The sequence below is a fragment of the Gopherus evgoodei genome, chromosome 4 (assembly GCF_007399415.2).
Source record: "Gopherus evgoodei ecotype Sinaloan lineage chromosome 4, rGopEvg1_v1.p, whole genome shotgun sequence".
Taxonomy (NCBI): domain Eukaryota; kingdom Metazoa; phylum Chordata; order Testudines; family Testudinidae; genus Gopherus; species Gopherus evgoodei.
Genome location: NC_044325.1, coordinates 71,673,432 through 71,693,069, shown reverse-complemented (window position 1 = coordinate 71,693,069; position 19,638 = coordinate 71,673,432). Strand labels below are relative to the sequence as shown.

Genomic DNA, 19,638 nt, shown 5'->3' with positions numbered 1-19,638 from the left:
ACCCAGTATAACTGGAAATGTTTGTGAGCTTTGTAGTTCCAGTGACAGTTTTGATTTAATGCATTCCCTGCAGCAATGTACTAGGATGGTCAGCGGTGGGGCACTACTCCAAGACTCTGGAGGTGCCTGTTAAATTCCCTGGCCACCACAGACTTCCTGCATTACTGTGGGCAAATCACTTAGCCTCTCTGTGCCTCAGTTCCCCACCTGTAACATAGGGATAAGAGCACTTATTCACCTCAAATTAAAGACTGAGGTGGTCCAATACCGTGGTAACAGGGCCACATCAGTACCTAAGATAGATGTAAACTCAAACACCTTGTGCTAGAGAAGAAGAATAAGGAACTGAAACTGATGGGGCTACTTTCATGGTTTAAGCTTAGTAAGATGCAAACAGGCACCAAAAATGGGGAAGCAAATTCCATTCGTAATAATCAATATAGAAGTCTGTAAGAAAAAAAGTTAAAAGGTAAATTTTGACAACGTCCTTTAAGGCCAGCTTGTTTCGTGAACTAGTTGTGTCTCATGGATACTCTTTGGACTCGGCAGACCTACTCCCGTGTTGGGGCCAACTGTATTTCAGAAACCCCCCTCGCTACCTTATGACAAGACTCGGTGCTAAAGGCAGTGCCTGTACAATAAATTTTGTTCTACAGTCTGGGTCATACTCCATTCCACATAGTGTACCGGTGACATCAGGGCCTCTGAAGTGATAACATAATCAACTCTGTGGGACTGTGATGTCAAAGGTGATTGTCTGTTACCTGGTTTCAAACAAAATCTGACCACTTCCAGAGGCAAAAGCCAGTGCATGGGTCAGGCCAACTCCCACCAGCAGTTTTTAAAATTCCTTCTTTCCTCCTCACTTTAACTGGCAGAGCCATGATTCAAATTGCATACATCTCTAATGCCCCGCACATATCCAGAATGAAGTCTGTAAAAGCAGTGAAATAAGATTCCCCAAAACCAAACTGAAGATTCTGTGGTGGGGTATGTTTTTCTTTTCCCTGTCCTGAAGCCAGACTGAATACCTTTTTCACTCCCTGATCCTGTATCACAGGCCAACACACACTAAAACAGACCAATTCAACCACTCTGCACATCCAGCCTGTGAACAGAGAGTTGGCAGCTAGATACACCAGTATTTTAAAGTCAGATCTTCTATGTTCTGTAGCTCTCCCTCCACACCCATCTACTTTCTTCCTCCTTCACCCAGCATCACCCTCTGCTTTTTGAACTTCCCAAATGCCACTCCTCAGTCCCTCTCCTACACAAGACAAGGGTTAGCTTGTCTGTAGCACAACATGCTTGATACAGGACGGTATGAGAATCACACAGATACCACCATGATGGGAGCCACGTAAGCTCCTAGATAAGTATGTGGGGGAAGTAAGAGAAGAGCAGGACAAGCCTTTGGGTTAGTCACCTCACTGATCCTAAAAAGGAAGAGTCTAAAGACAAAGGCAAGGAGGGTTTGTCTGCTTGGAAACTCTGAGCCCTAGGCAGAAGGGTGAATCAGCAGAGAAAGATCACCTCACCTCAGGCCCACTGGGCGGGGGAGAGGTTTTTTTTGGAGTAGGAAAAGCATACATTATATGGGGGGAGGGGCAAGAGGTTCATATGACAAGAGAACTACTCCCACTGGGGGAAGAATGGGGATTGTTTTTACAGTGCAAAAACTAGGCATTATACCACCTTATAACATGAAAATCAGCTTCCAGCTGCCACTTGGCTTCATCTTACACTGTCTCCTTTGACTTTGACTCTTTGTGGCCTGTGCGAGTAAGTGTGTCATTTCTGACAGAGGAGTGCAGGAAACTGGCACATGGCATTTGTGAAGACGTGGAGTGTTGGGACAGGATGGGATTGTCCCCACACCAATGAGAGTCAAAATTAATAACAAGAACTGCCTTGCCCATTGGTGCAACAAACCGCTCCCTGTTTGTTCTATTGTCCTTCAAGCAAAGCAGGGATCAGAGAGCCAAGCACTAAACCGGTATCCCCTTCCCTTTGGGGTGGGAAGGGAGAAATGAAGAATGGCCCACTGAGACCCCCATCCACAAGCAGATGGATGTAGGTAGGGGATAAGGGTAGGGGAACAGTAGCTTTAATGCCTCCTTTGAGGTGAGAGAAGAGAGAACCCTCTTCTCTTGCAGACAGGATGGGAGTTGGGCATGAACCACTCCAGAATTTGCCAGACACAAGCTGGCAAAGCATGGTGCCAAGAGGTGTGGATCCTCATGGTGGGTTCCTGAGGTGGCACCCTAGTCCAAAGCTCAGGCACCTTCCCACCACATGCCTAGAGGGGAGGTGTTCTGGGCTTCACATCAGATGCTGATCAGCAGCCTCCCCCTTCTTAGCAGCAGCCTTGGATAGTAGTTATCAGGTAGAAGTTTTTCCAAGCCCTGCAAATATCGATGGTATTAGCCTTCAAGTATTACTACTACTGTAATTAACAGAATGCTTACAGTAACTAGGGAGCAACTGGACTGGATTACAGCCAGTTAACAGCCTTAAAGAAACAAACCACTACAGAAGGAATAGGGGAAAATCGCTAAGGTTCTAAAATGGAAACCTCTCTTTTCAGATTTCAGAGCCTGTCAGTGGTTGGCAGGCTCAAAGCATTTGAAGAGACTGGCACAGCAAGAAGTGCAATGTAATGTGTCACAAAATGATACATTGTTGCATGAAAATTACACTCTTGGTGGAGGCATGGTTGCATGAACAGGAGGGCTCCTATTCATACACTAGCTTTGTAATTTGGGAGGCCTGTACACCATTTGAACTATAAGGTCTGCTGTAGACAGGCGTGTGCATGACAAGTTATCTACATGCCATCATGTTCATAAGTTTGTTACAAGCATGTAACAGCATGTAATGATTTGTAAATGACAAACATTTTGGAAACTCTTAACACAAGCCTGCTAGTTCTGACTGATTAGCCAGACGTGAACACTGACAGCATCCTGAGCCAAAGGCCATGTCATCTGAAACAGAGGAAATGCAGTATTTTCCTTTGAGTAGCAACCTTTAATGATAATGCAAGGGCCTCAAGCATCAGTCATTAACCCAGAAGTTTCCAACCTGGTGTGGCTTAGTCTCAGTGGGTGCCTCCTGCAGCCTCTGGCCCTGTTGATTCCATCTCTCCTTTTTCCCTTAGAAGCATTCCTTGGAAGCAGAGTGCCAAGAGAAGGTTGAGCCAATGGGCTGCTGCCTGAACTCAAAGCCTTCTGGGTCCAAGAGGCAATGCTTACTGGGAGGTAAGACAGGCAGTTTCACGGAGTCACTCCATGCTGTACCTCTGACCAAGCATTTTCTGTGGGGTGAGGCAGATCACGGTCACACAGCTTTTCCTGCTCCAGCTACATACCTCCTCTATCCTGTACCACTCAGGATGAGAGACAGAAAAACTGAGTGTTCCTATTTAATAGAAGGGGAAAGGAACACCCAGTTTGCCAGAGCCACAGTAAAGGGGAAAAAAGTCCAATTCCCAGAGGGCTCCCCAGTGCTCCCCAATATGCTTGGGAGGCACTCCATGTAAACATCTACAGAATCACCTCATTATTCATCACTTTCAAACCCCTTCTCAAAAAAACCTCTTTTGCCATGATGCCTACCCAAAAAACAAAACAAAAAAACCACCACACACACATTGATAACGGTTGGGCTGCTGGTGTGCAGAGACCACTGCCTATCATGCTGACCAGTACTGTCTCATCGTTTACTTGGACAGCCCTGTCTGTGTTCGTCTGTCGTCTCTTGCCTTATATTTAGATTGTAAGCTTCCTGGGGCACGGACTATAACATTGCTCCTCTGTGAGGCCTATTTACACCTGCACTCCCTCCATCCCCAATTGTCTCACATATGCTGTCAGCTTACCTCACCACTAAGATTTGAAGCATGTAAGCCCCCCTCACCACACAGCGATGCCCTGTTCTGCGTGGCCTACCTCTCCAAGTCACTTCCACTACCTGTTCTCAGCTCAAACACAGGCAGGGAAAAGTTTGATCATGTCAGGAGTGCAGGCTGGTGATGAGGATTTCTGACCAGGAAAGCCCAGGAGTTAGGACTACAACCCAGAGTGAGTTCAGAGTTGGCTCCCCACAGCTGGAACCAGTTTTAGTCCTGGCTTGAGCTCTCCAGTGGCCTAACAAAGCCCTTGGGAAACAGCTAGTGTCCATGAGTTAAGAACCAGTCTGTTTCAAGGTGGCTATTAATGAAGCAATATATAAAGATGACCCTCTTCCTTCCCTTTCTCATCCCAATCTCCAGGCAATTCAACTGACTGAACTTGTTGCTGGTGAAAGGTGCCAGACAAACAGTGCTAGAGAGATTGATGTTCTTGCTGTATCCACAGTGCAGGTACAGCACAGACAGCAGCCACTCACAAAACCACCACCATGATCTGGAGCAGGAGTGAAGCTAGTAGCTTGAAACGTGTGTGCGTGCACACACACACAGGCCTAGCTACTGTTCTCTTCTCCACAGAATATCAAAATCTCCCAAGCCAGGTAGAACATTGCTACTTATTATATATATCTATCTCCCTGGCAAAAAAGATTCAGTCAAAGATACCTACTAGGATATTAAGAAGCCAGATGAAAAAATAGACAGATGTTATTGGCTGCAATTAATATTACCCCAAGGACATTAAGTATTTACCCATGCTTGGTATAAGTATTTTAAGAGAATAGTTCTTGCTATACCATTAATCAATTGAAAGGGGACAGGGGCTTTTTAGGGGGTGGCGGTGGGACTCAATTTTGTTTTGTTTTGTTTGTTTTATATCTTTCTTAGGGGATAACAAATTAAGTAGCAGAAGTTACTCACCAACTGCCTCTGTGCATTTGCTGGGAGGTGCATTCACACCAATAAAGGTGCCATGGGTAACAGCACTGAGAATTTCAGGAAACCCTATGTGACATGTACATCACTTTTTATAGTTAAGAAGAGAGCACACAGTTCGGACATACAGACCATACCTGGATCTCTCTACATGTCCCAGAAATCTTGAGAGGCTAGTTCATAGGTCTGTATTCAGGGGTTTAGCAACACATCTTACATCATAGCAGTAATTATGATAAACACACTATACACCTCACTGAAGAGGTAGCAAGAACCCTTGGCACCTGATCCAAAGCTCACAGAAGTATTGAGTGTCTTTCTGTGGCTTTCAACAGGTCTTAGATCAACTCCGTCTGAGAGCTAAGCTTGATACTAAAAGAATCTGGTAGCAATGTGTGTGTTCTCCGTGGAACCCACCTCACACAATAGTGAACCTGTTTATAAAGCAAGTAGAATGAAAGTTCCTGAGCTGTTTTACGACACAGATAGCCTGCTTTGCCTGGATACAGATACTCCAAAAGGGTTTCACAGTTAATTGGAATTAAGTACGTGCAAAAGAGCAGCATGTGCCTATAGTACAGTGAAGGATGGGCCCACTGATCATCCCCAGCAATCAGTTCTGCCTGTCTACCCTGATCATTTAGTAGTTAGTTATTAAAGCAGAGATTATGTTTCCCAGCTCAGGGGTTCTCAAACTGGGGGTCAGGACCCCTCAGGGAGTCGTGAGGTTATTATATCAGGGGTCATGAGCTGTCAGCCTCCATCCCAAACCCGCTTTGCCTGCAGCATTTATAATGGTGTTAAATATATAAACAAGTTTTTAATTTATACGGTGGGGGGGGGGGTCACACTCAGAGGCTTGCTGTGTGAAAGGGGTCACCAGTACAGTAGTTTGAGAAACACTGGCCAGTTTCAGACTCTGCAGACTTGAGCTGCTTTTGAACCCATAATCACCAAGTTAGGCAAGTCAGCAAGGAGCTCACAAAACAGAATTTGCAGAGTAAGATCCAAGCACGGGCTACCCTCACCCCATTTTATATTATAAAAGCTTTTATTTCAGGGTGGTAGGTGACCATCATCATAGTAATCTGGAGTCACTACAAGTTAAACAGATTTAGAATTATTGCTGATTCTGTTCGGAGTCAGCCCCCCTTCCACTGTGAAGCCTTCCAAAACTAGTTTGAATTATTTCCTTAAAGAAAACTCTTCTCCGCCCCCCCCCCCATCTTTTCATTAATCCTATTGGTTTGTTTTTGTAGGGTTGATCATAAAAACAAGGCTGCTGGCCTTTAGAGCCCAGACACTTACATGAACCTCCCAGATCTGAGAAGACACACAAGTTAACTTGAGTCTCACACCTCAATGGGGTGCACTTAAAATTATACAAATGACCAGCACGTAGTTTTGTCACCTGCCAGCGTCTCCCATTCAGAACAGTGTCCCTTGGCTCCAACACAAGAGAAGAGCAGGTTTTGGTGTCAGTTCTCGCTCTTTAGAGTGGAATGCATTTCCAGGAGGCATTCTCTCCCTGTAGACTGATTCATAGCTGTAAGATTCAGCTGGGTAAATGACCATATGCCACACTGTGTTTATCCATACACCTCACACTCACACCAGCGGGAGTTGTACTTATGCATTGAGGAAGCCCTTTGAATGAGATTTCTGGGCCTAATTTTCCAGAGATGCTGAGCAACTGCAGCTCCCATTGACTTCCAAAGGAGTTGTGGATGATCAGTACCTCTAAGAGCCAGGCCCTAGGGGGATAGACACCAACGTGCAATCAGAGAAGGCATCTCAGCCAGAATTGCTCTTGCCCAACCCCAGCTATGCAGCAAGCTGTAGCCACTGGTTGGCTGCCACCTCCCACCCCCAAGACAGCTGCATTTCTGTGTTTTTCAGCAGGCTTGGCAATATTTCCAGGTAAGGGGGTGCAACATAATTGTAGGACCTGGGTTTGCAATCATAAAACCTTCTTGAATTCAGGTCTCAGTACTTCCAGGCATCTGTAAGTGTTTGGGACAGAGATGGAAAGAACAGGAGATGGCAAGCAGGAGAAGAAGAAATAAGACAGGCAGAAGACAAATTTGAGTCCATGTACCACTGAGGTGTGAGGCAGTGGTAACACTGGTACAGCCCTGGCACGGCTTGCTTACAGTAATCATAGCCCATTCAGTCACATGTCCATTACCAGCATGGCAGGAAAGATACAAGGATGGGAAATTAACATGGAAAAAAAAAAAGAGAGAGAAGTGCTGTTTTATGGCCTAATAGGGAGCTAAGAGGCTTATCTGGCTCCAGGCCACACCACAAACATCCTATGGCTGGGTTCTGTTATAATGAAGGGGAAGAAAAAAAAATAAGGCAGCAGCAGAGAAACAGGAAGTTAGATAGCTCTTTGCTAATCTTATTAACGCTTGCGGTTTCACTCAGGGCTTGTCTACATCAGAAAGTTGCAGCGCTGGTGAGGGAGTTACAGCGCTGCAACTTAGGAGGTGTACACATCTGCAGGGCACCACCAGCGCTGCAACTCCCTGTTTGCAGCGCTGGCCGTACTCCCGTTTTGTCTCGGGTGTAGAGGATCCAGCGCTGGTAATCAAGTATAGACACTTACCAGCGCTTTTCTTGACCTCCGTGGAATAAGCAGGTATCCCAGCATACCTGAGGAAGCCTCTGGTAATCAAGCTGGTCTCCTTCCCCGGCTTGCTCTCGCGTTCCCCGAACCCCCGAGCAAGCAGGTCTCCTTCCCTGAGGTTTGCTGGGTGGTTCCGGGAACGCGAGAGCAAACCGCGGCAAAGCTGGTCTCCTTCCCCGGTTTGCTCTCTCGTTCCCCGAACCCCCGAGCAAGCAGGTCTCCTTCCCTGCGGTTTGCAGGGTGGTTCGGGGAACGCGAGAGCAAACCGCGGCGAAGCTGGTCTCCTTTCCCGGTTTGCTCTCTCGTTCCCCGAACCCCCGAGCAAGCAGGTCTCCTTCCCTGCGGTTTGCAGGGTGGTTCGGGGAACGCGAGAGCAAACCGCGGCGAAGCTGGTCTCCTTTCCCGGTTTGCTCTCGCGTTCCCCGAACCCCCGAGCAAGCAGGTCTCCTTCCCTGCGGTTTGCAGGGTGGTTCGGGGAACGCGAGAGCAAACCGCGGCGAAGCTGGTCTCCTTCCCGGTTGCTCTCGCGTTCCCCGAACCCCCGAGCAAGCAGGTCTCCTTCCCTGCGGTTTGCAGGGTGGTTCGGGGAACGCGAGAGCAAACCGCAGCGAAGCTGGTCTCCTTTCCCGGTTTGCTCTCACGTTCCCCGAACCCCCCTTGAAGCCGCCCAACAGCGCTGCAGTGTGGCCACATCTAACACCACTTGCAGCGCTGGTTGCTGTAAGTGTGGCCACTCTGCAGCGCTGGCCCTATACAGCTGTACTAATACAGCTGTAACAACCAGCGCTGCAAAATTTTAGATGTAGACATGGCCTCAGTTAATACAGTTTGTTGCTTAGAGTCCCATGGATTCCCTTCCATTTCTCTCCACTCCCGACCCCCCATTCAAGAGATTCCCCACCATCACCAACAGGCTCCTTTCAGAATGAGTCAGTCAATCTTGCTTCAAAATGCAGTTGGAAGTAGCCCTGAGGTGGTTAACTGGACTTGACATTTGAGTGATGGCTACTCTCAGATTGGAGGCCCCATGGTCAATTGTCAAGGCTCACAAATCATCCTCTCCCCATCTACTTCTTCATAATTGATCAAGGCTCTGGATAACTGTCTCCAGCACTGAAATCCTAGAGGGGGGCATTCTTCATAAAAAAGTCATTCTCTCTTACAAAAAACTCACATTTGAAATTTTTAGGGGAAAAAAACACTCTTGCATTTTATAGATTTATTTTACATGCATACACAAACTCAGGTATTTTATTAATTGCCCTGTATTTTGGTGGGGGCAGGTGGGTACTTATTTCCCTGTTTTGAGGTGGGAGAGGCCATGGAGGATTTTTTCCTAACATACCCACATGACAATGGATGCATTAGAAGCTCTTAAAAAACTACAGTGGAGTTCTCTCCTCCTCTCCAAGAATCAGTGCTTGGCACTTATGAGAGAACGTATTTAAAACCAGCAACACAACCAGTGCGCCACCTTAGGCTACACCTTCATGAAGTCTTCCCAAGGTAGAGTCTCCATCCCTTTCTCCAGTCTAATTTCAGACAGAGCAAGCTGCCTCATACCAATGCAACCAAACCCCAGAGAATGTCTTAAGTGTTGGACTCAACAATGATAAATCACCAGGCACAGGACTTCATAGATAATGCTACAAAATAAAATTAGCCATGATGTAGTAACAAGCTCCCAAGCCTTCCTAAGCAATGCTGTGTTAGCTTTTGCCATCTCTGTCACCAAAGCTGGTGCCACCAACCAGGAGGACTCCAGGCCAATTTCATCGGTGAATTCCAGAGATATTGCAGTGAGCAGTACACAGTCCCACATCCTCATTGGTGAAGATGGCTTGCAACCTCCAGTATATAAAATGTATTACATGTGAGGCCTTGAAATCGTATATCACATGCAGTGCAGCACTAGTTCAAGAGCAAAGTGCCTAGGACAAAAATAGCTGCACCCCCACCCTCCAGGATACAGTACATTACTGCATTTGTATTATGCTGATCTAATGGTCAAAACACTAAAAAAAAAAAAAAATCTTGTGTGCTCTAATTAAGACACAATAGATGTCATTTTAATCTGAGCCAACTGCTCTTCCAATCCTAGCTATTTTAATAATACTGTTAGACCCATACTCCCAAACCTGTAATCTAGCTACATTTAATTTCTGTATCAGGAAAAGGCCATCTCTAAACATGCAATTCTTTTCAAAGAGACCAATTCTCACTAGACAGCCTAAAAGAAAGTGTTTATACAACTTTCTGGACAGTTTCTATTCAAATTTCACCACTTACTGGACTAGCAGTAAGCACAAAATACACCCCAAATTGCACTCTGAAAATCAGTAATAAGATTAGGGAGGCTGGCTAATGGTATCATCTTTGCCTTCTGTAGTTATGTACAGTAAGATAGTGATAACCAAATCACAGACCCAAGAATTTAAACTGGTTGCCTGCAACAGTCAAGAAATTCCCCAGAACCATACATTCACACTGCTGGGCTAACAGCTTGCTTCCTTTTGAGTGTTTTCCCCCCTCCTGTAGACAATTAGGAGGATGGATCTCAGAGTAGGTGGACAGATGGTTTGATCTAGTACATTACATTTTGTGTTTTTAAAATTGCAGTCCACACTCCTGTAACATCCCTCACAAATCTGCACAGACCATTTTCCTGTCCATCCTCACCTCGTCCTTAGTTCTTCCACTAACATGCTGCTGTGTGGATGAACAAGTCACTACAAAGCCCAGATGCCTCACTCATCTCACAATACAAAGAGGTTACAATGAATAATAATGTTCTTGGTAAAAATACAAAACAAAACAAAAAAAACCCTGATCAGAGAGAGAGAGAGAGAGAGAGAGCGCCACCTCCTACTGCCCTACAATGAATTGCCTTCCAAAGCCAGTGATTTATCCATCCTCTGCAGCAACATGTCAGGGATGCTTTTGAGTTAAATGTCTTTAAAGAACTAATAAACGATAAGGTCAGCTATGTAATATATTTTATTGGACCAACTTCTGTGGGTAGATTCATTGGACTGAATGGAACGGAGCGTCAGGCAGACAGCACCCATTCCACAGCTTTCTGGCCATACAAACTACCATTTATCTTCATAACTATCTTTACATATGGCACATGACACACTGCTTGCTAGACTGAGAGGATTACCAGTTACTGGGATGGTGCCATTTCTAACATAATTTCAGTGATTTACAGATACTTTATTTAGTCAATATTTACCTATAAACAGGAAGTATTCAGCACAGTTTAGCTATTGCTGTCACTGTTCCACTAATTCCAAAAATCTGAATGGTTTAGATTTCTCAGCAAGAAGTGCATTTTATTGCAGTTTCCTAGTAAGCAGTCCTGTGTGATAACAGGCCTGGAGAAAACAGACCATGTTATTTTTTTTAAATAAAAATTAAATCTTTGAATCATTTACATTGAATCTATATTTTAAAAAAATGTTACTGTAATCCCTTAAGAATAGATAAAAACAAAAGCTTCTGTTGGTTTTTAATTTCTGTTCACTCATTACAAATGGATTCTTCACCCTACTCTGCATCCTATTATCAAGATGGCAGCCGTCTGGTCAGAAAGGGAACATAGTATTGTCATTAGCATACCAGGCTGGGAATCAGATTTCTCTCTCTCGGTTCTGCAACCTTGGACCAGTCGCTTACAGACAGTGACCAGTGTCTGAAATTAGAGTTAACCATTTGAAAAAACATGAGCTGGATTTTCAGAGGTGCCCAGTACTTAGCATCTCTAAAACTCAGATCTATTGCATTTCAGATGGAGGTACCACAAAAGTCACTGGCCTCACAAACTTTTTAGCTTGAACTGCCACTGCATCCCCAGAGGCTGGTTTTCTCACTAGGGGTTGGTTGTCTTCAGCTGTGGACTTTGCTTCCATCACAAGTCAGACGGAGCCCAAGCTTGCTGATCTGCAGGGAGCTCACCTATTCACTCCAGCCCTCACTGAAGTCAGTCAGTGTCTCCTGATTGACCCTTTGAGAGCTGGATCAAGGCCTCAGATTTTTCTGATCAAGAGGCAGAAATTTCTTGTGGGCTGTGAAGTTCTATTTCATGGCGGCTTTTACAACTGGAACAACAAATTGGCTAGTACACCTCTACCCCGAGGTAACAGGACCCAATATAACACAAATTCTGATATAACACGGTAAAGCAGAGCAGGGGGGTAGGGGGGGAGGGGAAAGGCCTGCACGCTCCAGCGAATCGAAGCAAGTTCAATAAAACACAGTTTCACCTATAACACGCTAAGATTTTTTGGCTCCCAAGGACAGTGTTATATCACGGTAGAGGTGTATTTCAAAACTAGTAAATGCCCACAGGAAGGCAATAATGGGAAATCTATGTAGTCTTGTAAAATGTGCCAAACAACCTGCAGTGATGAGAACATTTTGAGAGTGATTTTCTGACAGTGGCTTTCAAAAAGTTTCACTAGGTAACAATGAGAAGTAGTAGTATCAGTCTGTTAGGCCTTAGCAAGTGTTATTTAGAAGCCCATTTACTGTATTTTCTTGAGAATAATGGGGAAGAGTATAATAGATGGTAGTTTCTTCTAACTGAAAGATTTCACCAAGCGTCATCCGATATTGCAAGGGAAAGAGATTTAATCCCCACAAGAGATCCCCGCTGTTGTACAAATGGGCCCTGCAGAAGCTTATTAAATGTCAGATTGAGGAGAATTAGTCCTGTTCATTATTTTCCACTCCTTAAGTGAATATCACTGCTGAGATGAGCTCTTGAAAGCCTCTTAAAAACCTTTCTGAAAACATGACAGCCCAAAAAGCCTCTCACAGAAAAGCTATGCAGCTGGAAAAGCTGTTTTTTCCAAGCAGTGGCAATGCCCTCTGCATTCTAAATTGACAACTTCCTGCTCCTCACCTAGCAAGCTCCTGCAGGGAGCTAGCTACTCAATGGAGTCTGAAATGAGAGGATAAGATGATGTGAGGGAGCGGAGGCATCTTCCAGCTATCATTCATAAGGACTTTTAGAGGCTTTTTCCTCCACAGATCTCAAAGTGATTTATAGGAGACATGGATCCCAATCTCACTACTCACCTGTGAAGAACACTGCATCAATCTCATTGTACAGAAGGAGAAATACAACCACACAGAATGTGTGAAAACTACCTGAAAACTAACTCTGTATAAATATCTCCTTGCACATTGGGTGCAGATCTGCTGAGCATTCAGAGTCAGTTACTGAAAATCAGCAGATCTAAATTCTTACTATTTTTTTTACTCCTGCATTAGCTCTGCTGAGCAGCGCAGCAGAGAGATTCAAGTCCTTTTGTGTGTCAACAGAACTGTTTACAATGTTTCAATTAGTTATAACTGTGCAAATCCACTGAAGACAATGGGATTGCACAATTACCACCCAGGGCCTTGTTTGGCCTATACAGCAGTGGTTCTCAACCAGGGGTACGTGTACCCCTGGGGGCACGTAGAGGTCTTCCAGTGGGATCATCCACTCATCTAGATATTTGCCTAGTTTTACTGTTGTAAAACTACATAAAAAGGTCAGTACAAACTAAAATTTCATACGACTTGTTTATATTGCTCTGTATACTATATGCTGAAAAGTAAGTACAATATTTATATTATAAAATACATCAATTCGAATATGGTTAAAATGATAAAGTAAGCAATTTTTCAGTAATTGCACCTCGTGACCTTTTGTATTTTTATGTCTGATTTTGTAAGCAAGTCGTTTTTAAGTGAGGTGAAACTTGGGGGGACACAAAACAAATCTGACTCCTGAAAGGGGTACAGTAGTCTGAAAAGGTTGAGACCCCCTGCTATAGAGCACTACTGAGAATGGCTGTTTATTCTCAAATGTTTATTCTCAGATTCCCTCAGTCTTACACAATTTCAGAGTAGCCCTTCTGCTTGGAAGTGTTAAGATGGAAGCATCTCTTCCGTCATGCCATCAAAAAAGGGCACTATCAGCACTATTCACATAATGGAAAAGAAACACTGAAACAGTGACAGTAAGTTCTAAAAGCTGATTATACAAACAGAATTATATATAAAAACATAAATTATATATATACACACACACATAACCCAGAAACAGCTGGTGTGCACTCATGCACTATACAGGCTCTTCTCTGAATCTACTCTCTTTGCTCTCCAGTCTTGGCTTGCTATAAAAGCAGCAGCAGCTATTGTGGTAGTGAAAAAAACCTCTGAAATGTGAACCAAGCATATCTGGTCCAGACATGAGTCTGAAAAGCAGGTGTGAACTGCCCCATTCACCTCACTGGGGTGAAAACTTAGATGCCCAGTGATTATTATTTAATGTCAACACTGAACTATTTCATTCCCTGTGTAAGGCCTTGCCTACATTGCCACTTACAGTGCTGAACTTCACACAACCCTGAGCAATGCAAGTTTCAGCGCTGTAAAGTGGCAGTGTAGATAGTGCTCCTAGCACTGGTAGCTATTCCCCTCTCGGAGGTGGTTTTATTATAGCAGCTCTCCCAGCGCTGGAGTCACAACTACAAAGCCACATTAAAGTGCTGCCATGCTGTGTAGAAAGGAAATCACATCTGCATAGTTTACTGAGAGTCTCATTTTGGGTACATCTACACAGCAGCTGGAAGGTGTAATTCCCAGCTTGGCTCAACATATCCATGCTAGCTCTGCTCAAGCTAGCACACTAAAAATAGCAGTGTGGCTGCAGCAGAAGTGACTCAGGCTAGCTACCTGGAGTACATAGTAAGGGAGTCAGACAGGATTTACGCAAGTGGCTAGCCTGTGCCACCACGGCCACACTGCTATATTTAGCACTCTAGCTCTGCTCCCAGCTGTTAACCTTCGGTGCCACAATTGAGCGATACTTGGGAAATACCACCACTTCCCCCTTAATAAAGAAGGAGCCAAGCCCAAAGAGTGCAAGGGCATATTCAGGTCCCACTGAGGGGGCACCAGGAAGCACACAAGGTCACATTTTGAACATCTGCACATTTTACTCAATCTGGTGATTCGCATAGACAGTTTATTTTGTGGGCAGAGCATGGTAGAATACCACTTCTCTCCCATCATTTGACCCCACATATGGACGTGCGCAACCAGAATGGTGTCTCACTATGAGATTAGGATCCTACATCCCTCTGCTGAAGAGAATCTCTTTGGTAATGTAGCATTTGAGGAAGGGATCCATGCCACAACCCCATCCCCCAAAGAGAGAAACACACAGACATCTACATCCCTTCTATCACAACAGGAGGAGGAATGTCATACAATATTCCAAATTCACTGGTCCAGGCTCAGTTTCAATAGAATATAGTAGATTACTATAGATACAAGAATTCCTTAGACCATTTCCCCTTGTGCCACTCATTTCTCTTGCATGTAACCCATTTTTATAGCATAACTCTTTGTCCCCTTTAAGTGGTTGGCCCACATAGAGGTTTGAGTGTGCTACATCCTTGATCTAAAAGACTAAAAGATTTTTGCTCAGGCAGCAGAGTCACATGCTTTTAGATCTAGAGGCCTGGGATCAATCCCTGCTTCTGACAACTAAGTCAGGGTGTTACACTCTTTATGAAATCACTTAATATTTACCCCAATGAACCACAAGTAACAAACATAATATACCTCTCCCCTCAGAGAAGTATCTATTAGCAAAACTGATAACCTTGCTCTGCAAAGGAAATTGCTAGGCTCCACTAGGCCACATTAGATCTTACCAACTTTAGTATCCTAATACCTGGGTGAGAATTAAACTTTATGGCATAGTCAGACAATTCTTTTAAATTAGTCAGGAGCAAAAATAAAGAAACTACTGCTAGCTGATCCTTCAGATAAGCAATCTAGCATTCTCACACTATGGACTGGGAATTAAAATTTCTCTCTTTCCCCCTGTTGACATATAAGCTTACCTACCATGAACTCTGTTCTCAAATAAGCACTCTTGTTTGTATGCTTTAGGTCTCATGCCTTTTATCCTCTCCATGCATCCTTTTCAAGCTATGAAACCAATGGCAGGCGCTCCATAGCTATTATTTCTAATTAACTCATCAGTCCCCAATGGAAATCTTTCTGAACCCACCATTTCAGTTAACTATGAATTAAAGTATTGGGGGTGAGGGCCACGGAAAAACAAATAGTCCTCTTATTGGTATACACAGTTACTCCCAAATTCATGAAGGGAGCCAAACACAATTTTTAAAACTCCAGATATACTCCCACCAGCTTCCAACACCTATGTCTAGGGCCCTACCAAATTCACAGCCATGAAAAATGTGTCACGGACCATGAAATCTGGTCTCTCACCATGAAATCTGGTCTTTTGTGTGCTTTAACCCTATACTATAGCGATTTCAAGGGAGAGACCAGCGTTTCTCAAATTGGGGGTCCTGATCCAAAGAGGGACCATGGGGGGGGGGGTCACAAGGTTATTTTAGAGGGGTTGTGGTATTGGCACCCTTACTTCTGCACTGCTGCCTTAGCTGGGTGGCTGCAGAGTGGCAGCTGCCTACTGAGAGCCCAGCTCTGCAGGCAGTGGTGCAGAATTAAGGGTGGCAATATCATACCACGCCATCCTTACTTTTGTGCTGCTGCAGGCAGCAGCGCTGCCTTCAGAGCTGGGCTCCCAGCCAGCAGAGCCGCCGCTCTCCAGCTGCCCAGCTCTGAAGGAAGTGCCACCACCAGCAATAGCACAGAAGTAAGGGTAGCAGTACCACAACCCCCCCCTACAATAATCTTGTGACCTCCAACTCCCACAACTCCTTTTTGAGTCAGGACCCCTACAATTACACCACCATGAAATTTCAGATTTAAATAGCTGAAATCACAAAATTTATTATTTTTAAAATCCTTTGACCGTGAAATTGACCAAAACAGACAGTGAATTTGGTAGGGCCCTACCTATGTCCACTATGCGCGACAGGAAAGTAGTTCCATTTTCTATTCAGAATTGGCAAGATGTGGGACAAACTGCAAGCGTAAAATTAACAACTGAGTCACTCCAGTGACTTGACAGTTGTAGGAGGGCCCTGCCATGCTGCTTTAAAAAAAGAAAAAAGAAAAAAAAAAGAGTTCAATTTTATTGTCTGATGAAGTGACTAAAAGGGAAATGTTTCAGGGATTAGGATTCCAGAGTGATCTAATACAGGATGCCTTGGCTTAAAAAGAGAAAAAGAAGCAGCTAGGACTCCTCCTAAACTCCCCCCCACCCCCCGTTTTAAAAAGGGATGAATGTTACCATTTTTGGACATAAGTTCTGCACAAGCCCAACCCTAAACCACACCATTCAAATGAGAAGTGAGCTATCATCCCGCTTGTGATCACATGGAATTGGGGACCATTCAAAAAGGGAGAATAAGGTGGTGGGAATGCAAGAGGTAATTTACTAACAACAGATCGCTGGTCAGTCAGTCAATTTGATCTCCTAAATAGCTGTAGTGCTCCTGTTTCCCTGTATAGCGGGGAGGCAGATCTAGCTAGAGGGGTCATCTCCAGCTGAAGGAGCGTGCACCCTGGGAACAAGCCAATTTTACATTCACATTCTGATTTCCTCCTTAATCAGCTTCTGCTGCCTCCATTTAAGCGTTCCTTTGTGTGCCACTGTTCTCTGGGGGCAACGCAGACGCGTGGAGAGCTTTGCAATGGGAGTGACACTTCGTAGCAGACACACATGTACCTGCACAGCCCTTCCTTCCCCCAGGGCACCAGCACCCGCCCAACTCATCTCTTCAACAGCTTCCTGAGGAGCAGTTAGGCGGCCCCTAACAGCACGCACAGCAGGACAAGCCAAATGCAGTCCCGTCACCATTTAAGAAAACCAGAAAGTGAGGAGTGTAGCCTGGTAAATTGCATTGCGAAATGGGAGGAGACTGAGCTAGGGCTCCCGTCTGCCTGGCTCCTGGCGCTGACAGGGAAAACATCTGTTGCTTTAGGGGGGAAAGGAACTTCTGCGCTGCTACATTGGGCACTAAAACGGCACCATTTCTTCGCCTATCCACCGCCCCTCACAGGTCGCACTACTTCAGCGCCCATATACCTCCCACACACACAGGTAGGAAAGACAACAGCTTAATGTGTGTCTGTTACACGTTGTTTCTTTAAATCACACAAACCCTCCAGAGGCGTTTAATACACAATCTCCAAACGCTGTTTCCACGGGGATCTGTGAGCCACCAGATAAAACCTTGGTTTAAATTCAGTTAAAATCACTGTTGTAGATCGAATTAAAAGACGGGCGTGGGGCGATCTATTTGCTACAGGATTCAAGCTCTGCATCTCAACAGGTCCTGTGCAGAGCTGGGCAGGCGAGTACAGCTCCAGGGTCCACTGCAACCTCTGACCAGATGGGAAAAATCGGAGGAAGGAGGAAATAGGCGGCTATACATATACAAATCCATAATTAGGTTGATGTTGCAGCTCGTCCCACCCCCAACCCTTCCTCAGACGAGGCTCCATTATTTAATTAAATACAACGAGAGGGTGATGCAGGGATCCGGCTCCCAACAGGAAACCTGCCCAGCTATCAATCAAACCTGCTCTCTGCCCTGGACCCTCCGCAAACGTGGAAAATACTCCCAGCGTTTAACAGGGAGGGGACTGAACGTGCGAAGGTAGCCACGCAGACCCCCAATACACAACTAGTCTCCCGCAAATCCAAGGAAACCTTTTCCCCACCCCCATCCTGCTAACTGCCTGTAATACAACACTCCTCTCTAATGGAGCTACTGCAGCCTCTACTAATATCACCCACCCCCTGCTCCAGAATCTTTACTAGGATGCTTGGGGGGGAGAGAGAAAGGGGTGAGGTGAGGGTGAAAGGGGGGGGTGTTACCTTTCTCTGCTGTTTTTCCCAGGCTGGATCCAAAAGCATGTCCCTGTCCCAGTCCTCCTCCGGCTGCATGTAGTCATTGGTTTGCTGAGAGTCATAATGATCCATGGTTGTGCGTGTCCTTTGGTCTGCTTTTGTTTTTCCTCCCCTGCTGCTGCCACAGCTCGCACTCCCAGGCTGTCTCGAGAGCTCCCTGCTGAAGCACAGCTACAGCGGAGCACGGGCAGAGAGAGACAGAGGAGATGGCAGCGCGCGGCAGCTCCACTTACACCAGAGCTCAACCTAGTCTTTGCACACACAGAAGGGAAGGGGGTGGTGGGGGGAAGAGCCCTGCCTCCTAGTTAATCTCATTGGCTAGGTGGAGTTGCCAAAAGTTCATTTTCCAAGGCTACCGTCGCTCTCATTGAGGCCCCCTTGTGTCAGTCAGGGCTTTCAGCAGTTGGTATAGGTTGATTTAAGGCTGCCCTCCCACCTCCTCCCCCTTACTCATATGACATCTGAGTTTAATCTGCTGTGGACTGAGTTTGGTGACGTCTCCCCTTACCTTGGGGGTTTATAGTAATATCTGAAGCTACTGAACAGACAGAATAGACATTCTTAAACCCAGTGAGATTCCTGCTGTGCAATACAAAAAATGCAACAACAAAGTATGTCTGCTTATTGTGTTTGACAGAGGAACAAGGTGGGTGAGATAAGATCTTTTATTGAACCAACTTTTGTTATATAACCTCACCCACCTTGTCTCTCTAATATCCTGGAACCAACACCGCATACTGTTATATTTGATGTATTATCCCCTCATCCCTGTTTTACTACACAAGCTTCTACATTATTCAGGTCAGTGTTAAAGAAACATTGTCAGGTTAACCATGAACAATAGTCAAACAAATAGTCCTTACCTGGATTACTAGAAAAACACCTTATTAAAAACTGAAAAAATGTTAAACATCTCATTGACTTGTCAGTAGGAAAGCACTTTATTTAAGCCAGAATCCTGCAAATCCTTATATATGTACACTTAACATGTCTGTAGTCTTGTTGAGTTGAACTTGCAGAATAGGAGCCTTAGTCTGTGCATATCTGTCAAATTGGACAGTCAGTTACAATGTTTCCAGTTATTTCATTTCCTGATTCCACTAGCACTGTGCTACAATGTTTGGGTTGCAAACTTTATTGGGAAAGTTTATTTGTTAAAAATCAAATTATATTGAATGTTTGAAGAGGAGAGTAAAACACATATTAAGCCAGAGGGAGACAAAGAAACAATTGCCATAAAAAGTTAAAGTTACCATAATTTTTTGGCTCAGTTGCTACAAATCCTTATGCACATGCTTA

General features: G+C 44.9%; 1 protein-coding gene across 4 annotated transcripts in view; it reads right to left on the bottom strand.

The window, feature by feature from the left end:
- The window catches only part of ACTN1 (actinin alpha 1), a 136,797-nt gene extending 118,188 nt beyond the window's left edge, over positions 1-18,609 (bottom strand). For 2 of the 4 annotated variants that reach the window (XM_030559716.1, XM_030559715.1), the window contains exon 1: positions 18,307-18,608. In XM_030559716.1, coding sequence (XP_030415576.1) covers positions 18,307-18,411 — 105 coding nt within the window. In that variant the 5' untranslated portion in view covers positions 18,412-18,608. Of the gene's footprint in view, positions 1-18,306 lie in introns of all 4 variants that reach the window. The other 2 variants (XM_030559717.1, XM_030559714.1) reach the window with 2 other exon arrangements.
- Positions 18,610-19,638: the final 1,029 nt, after the last annotated feature.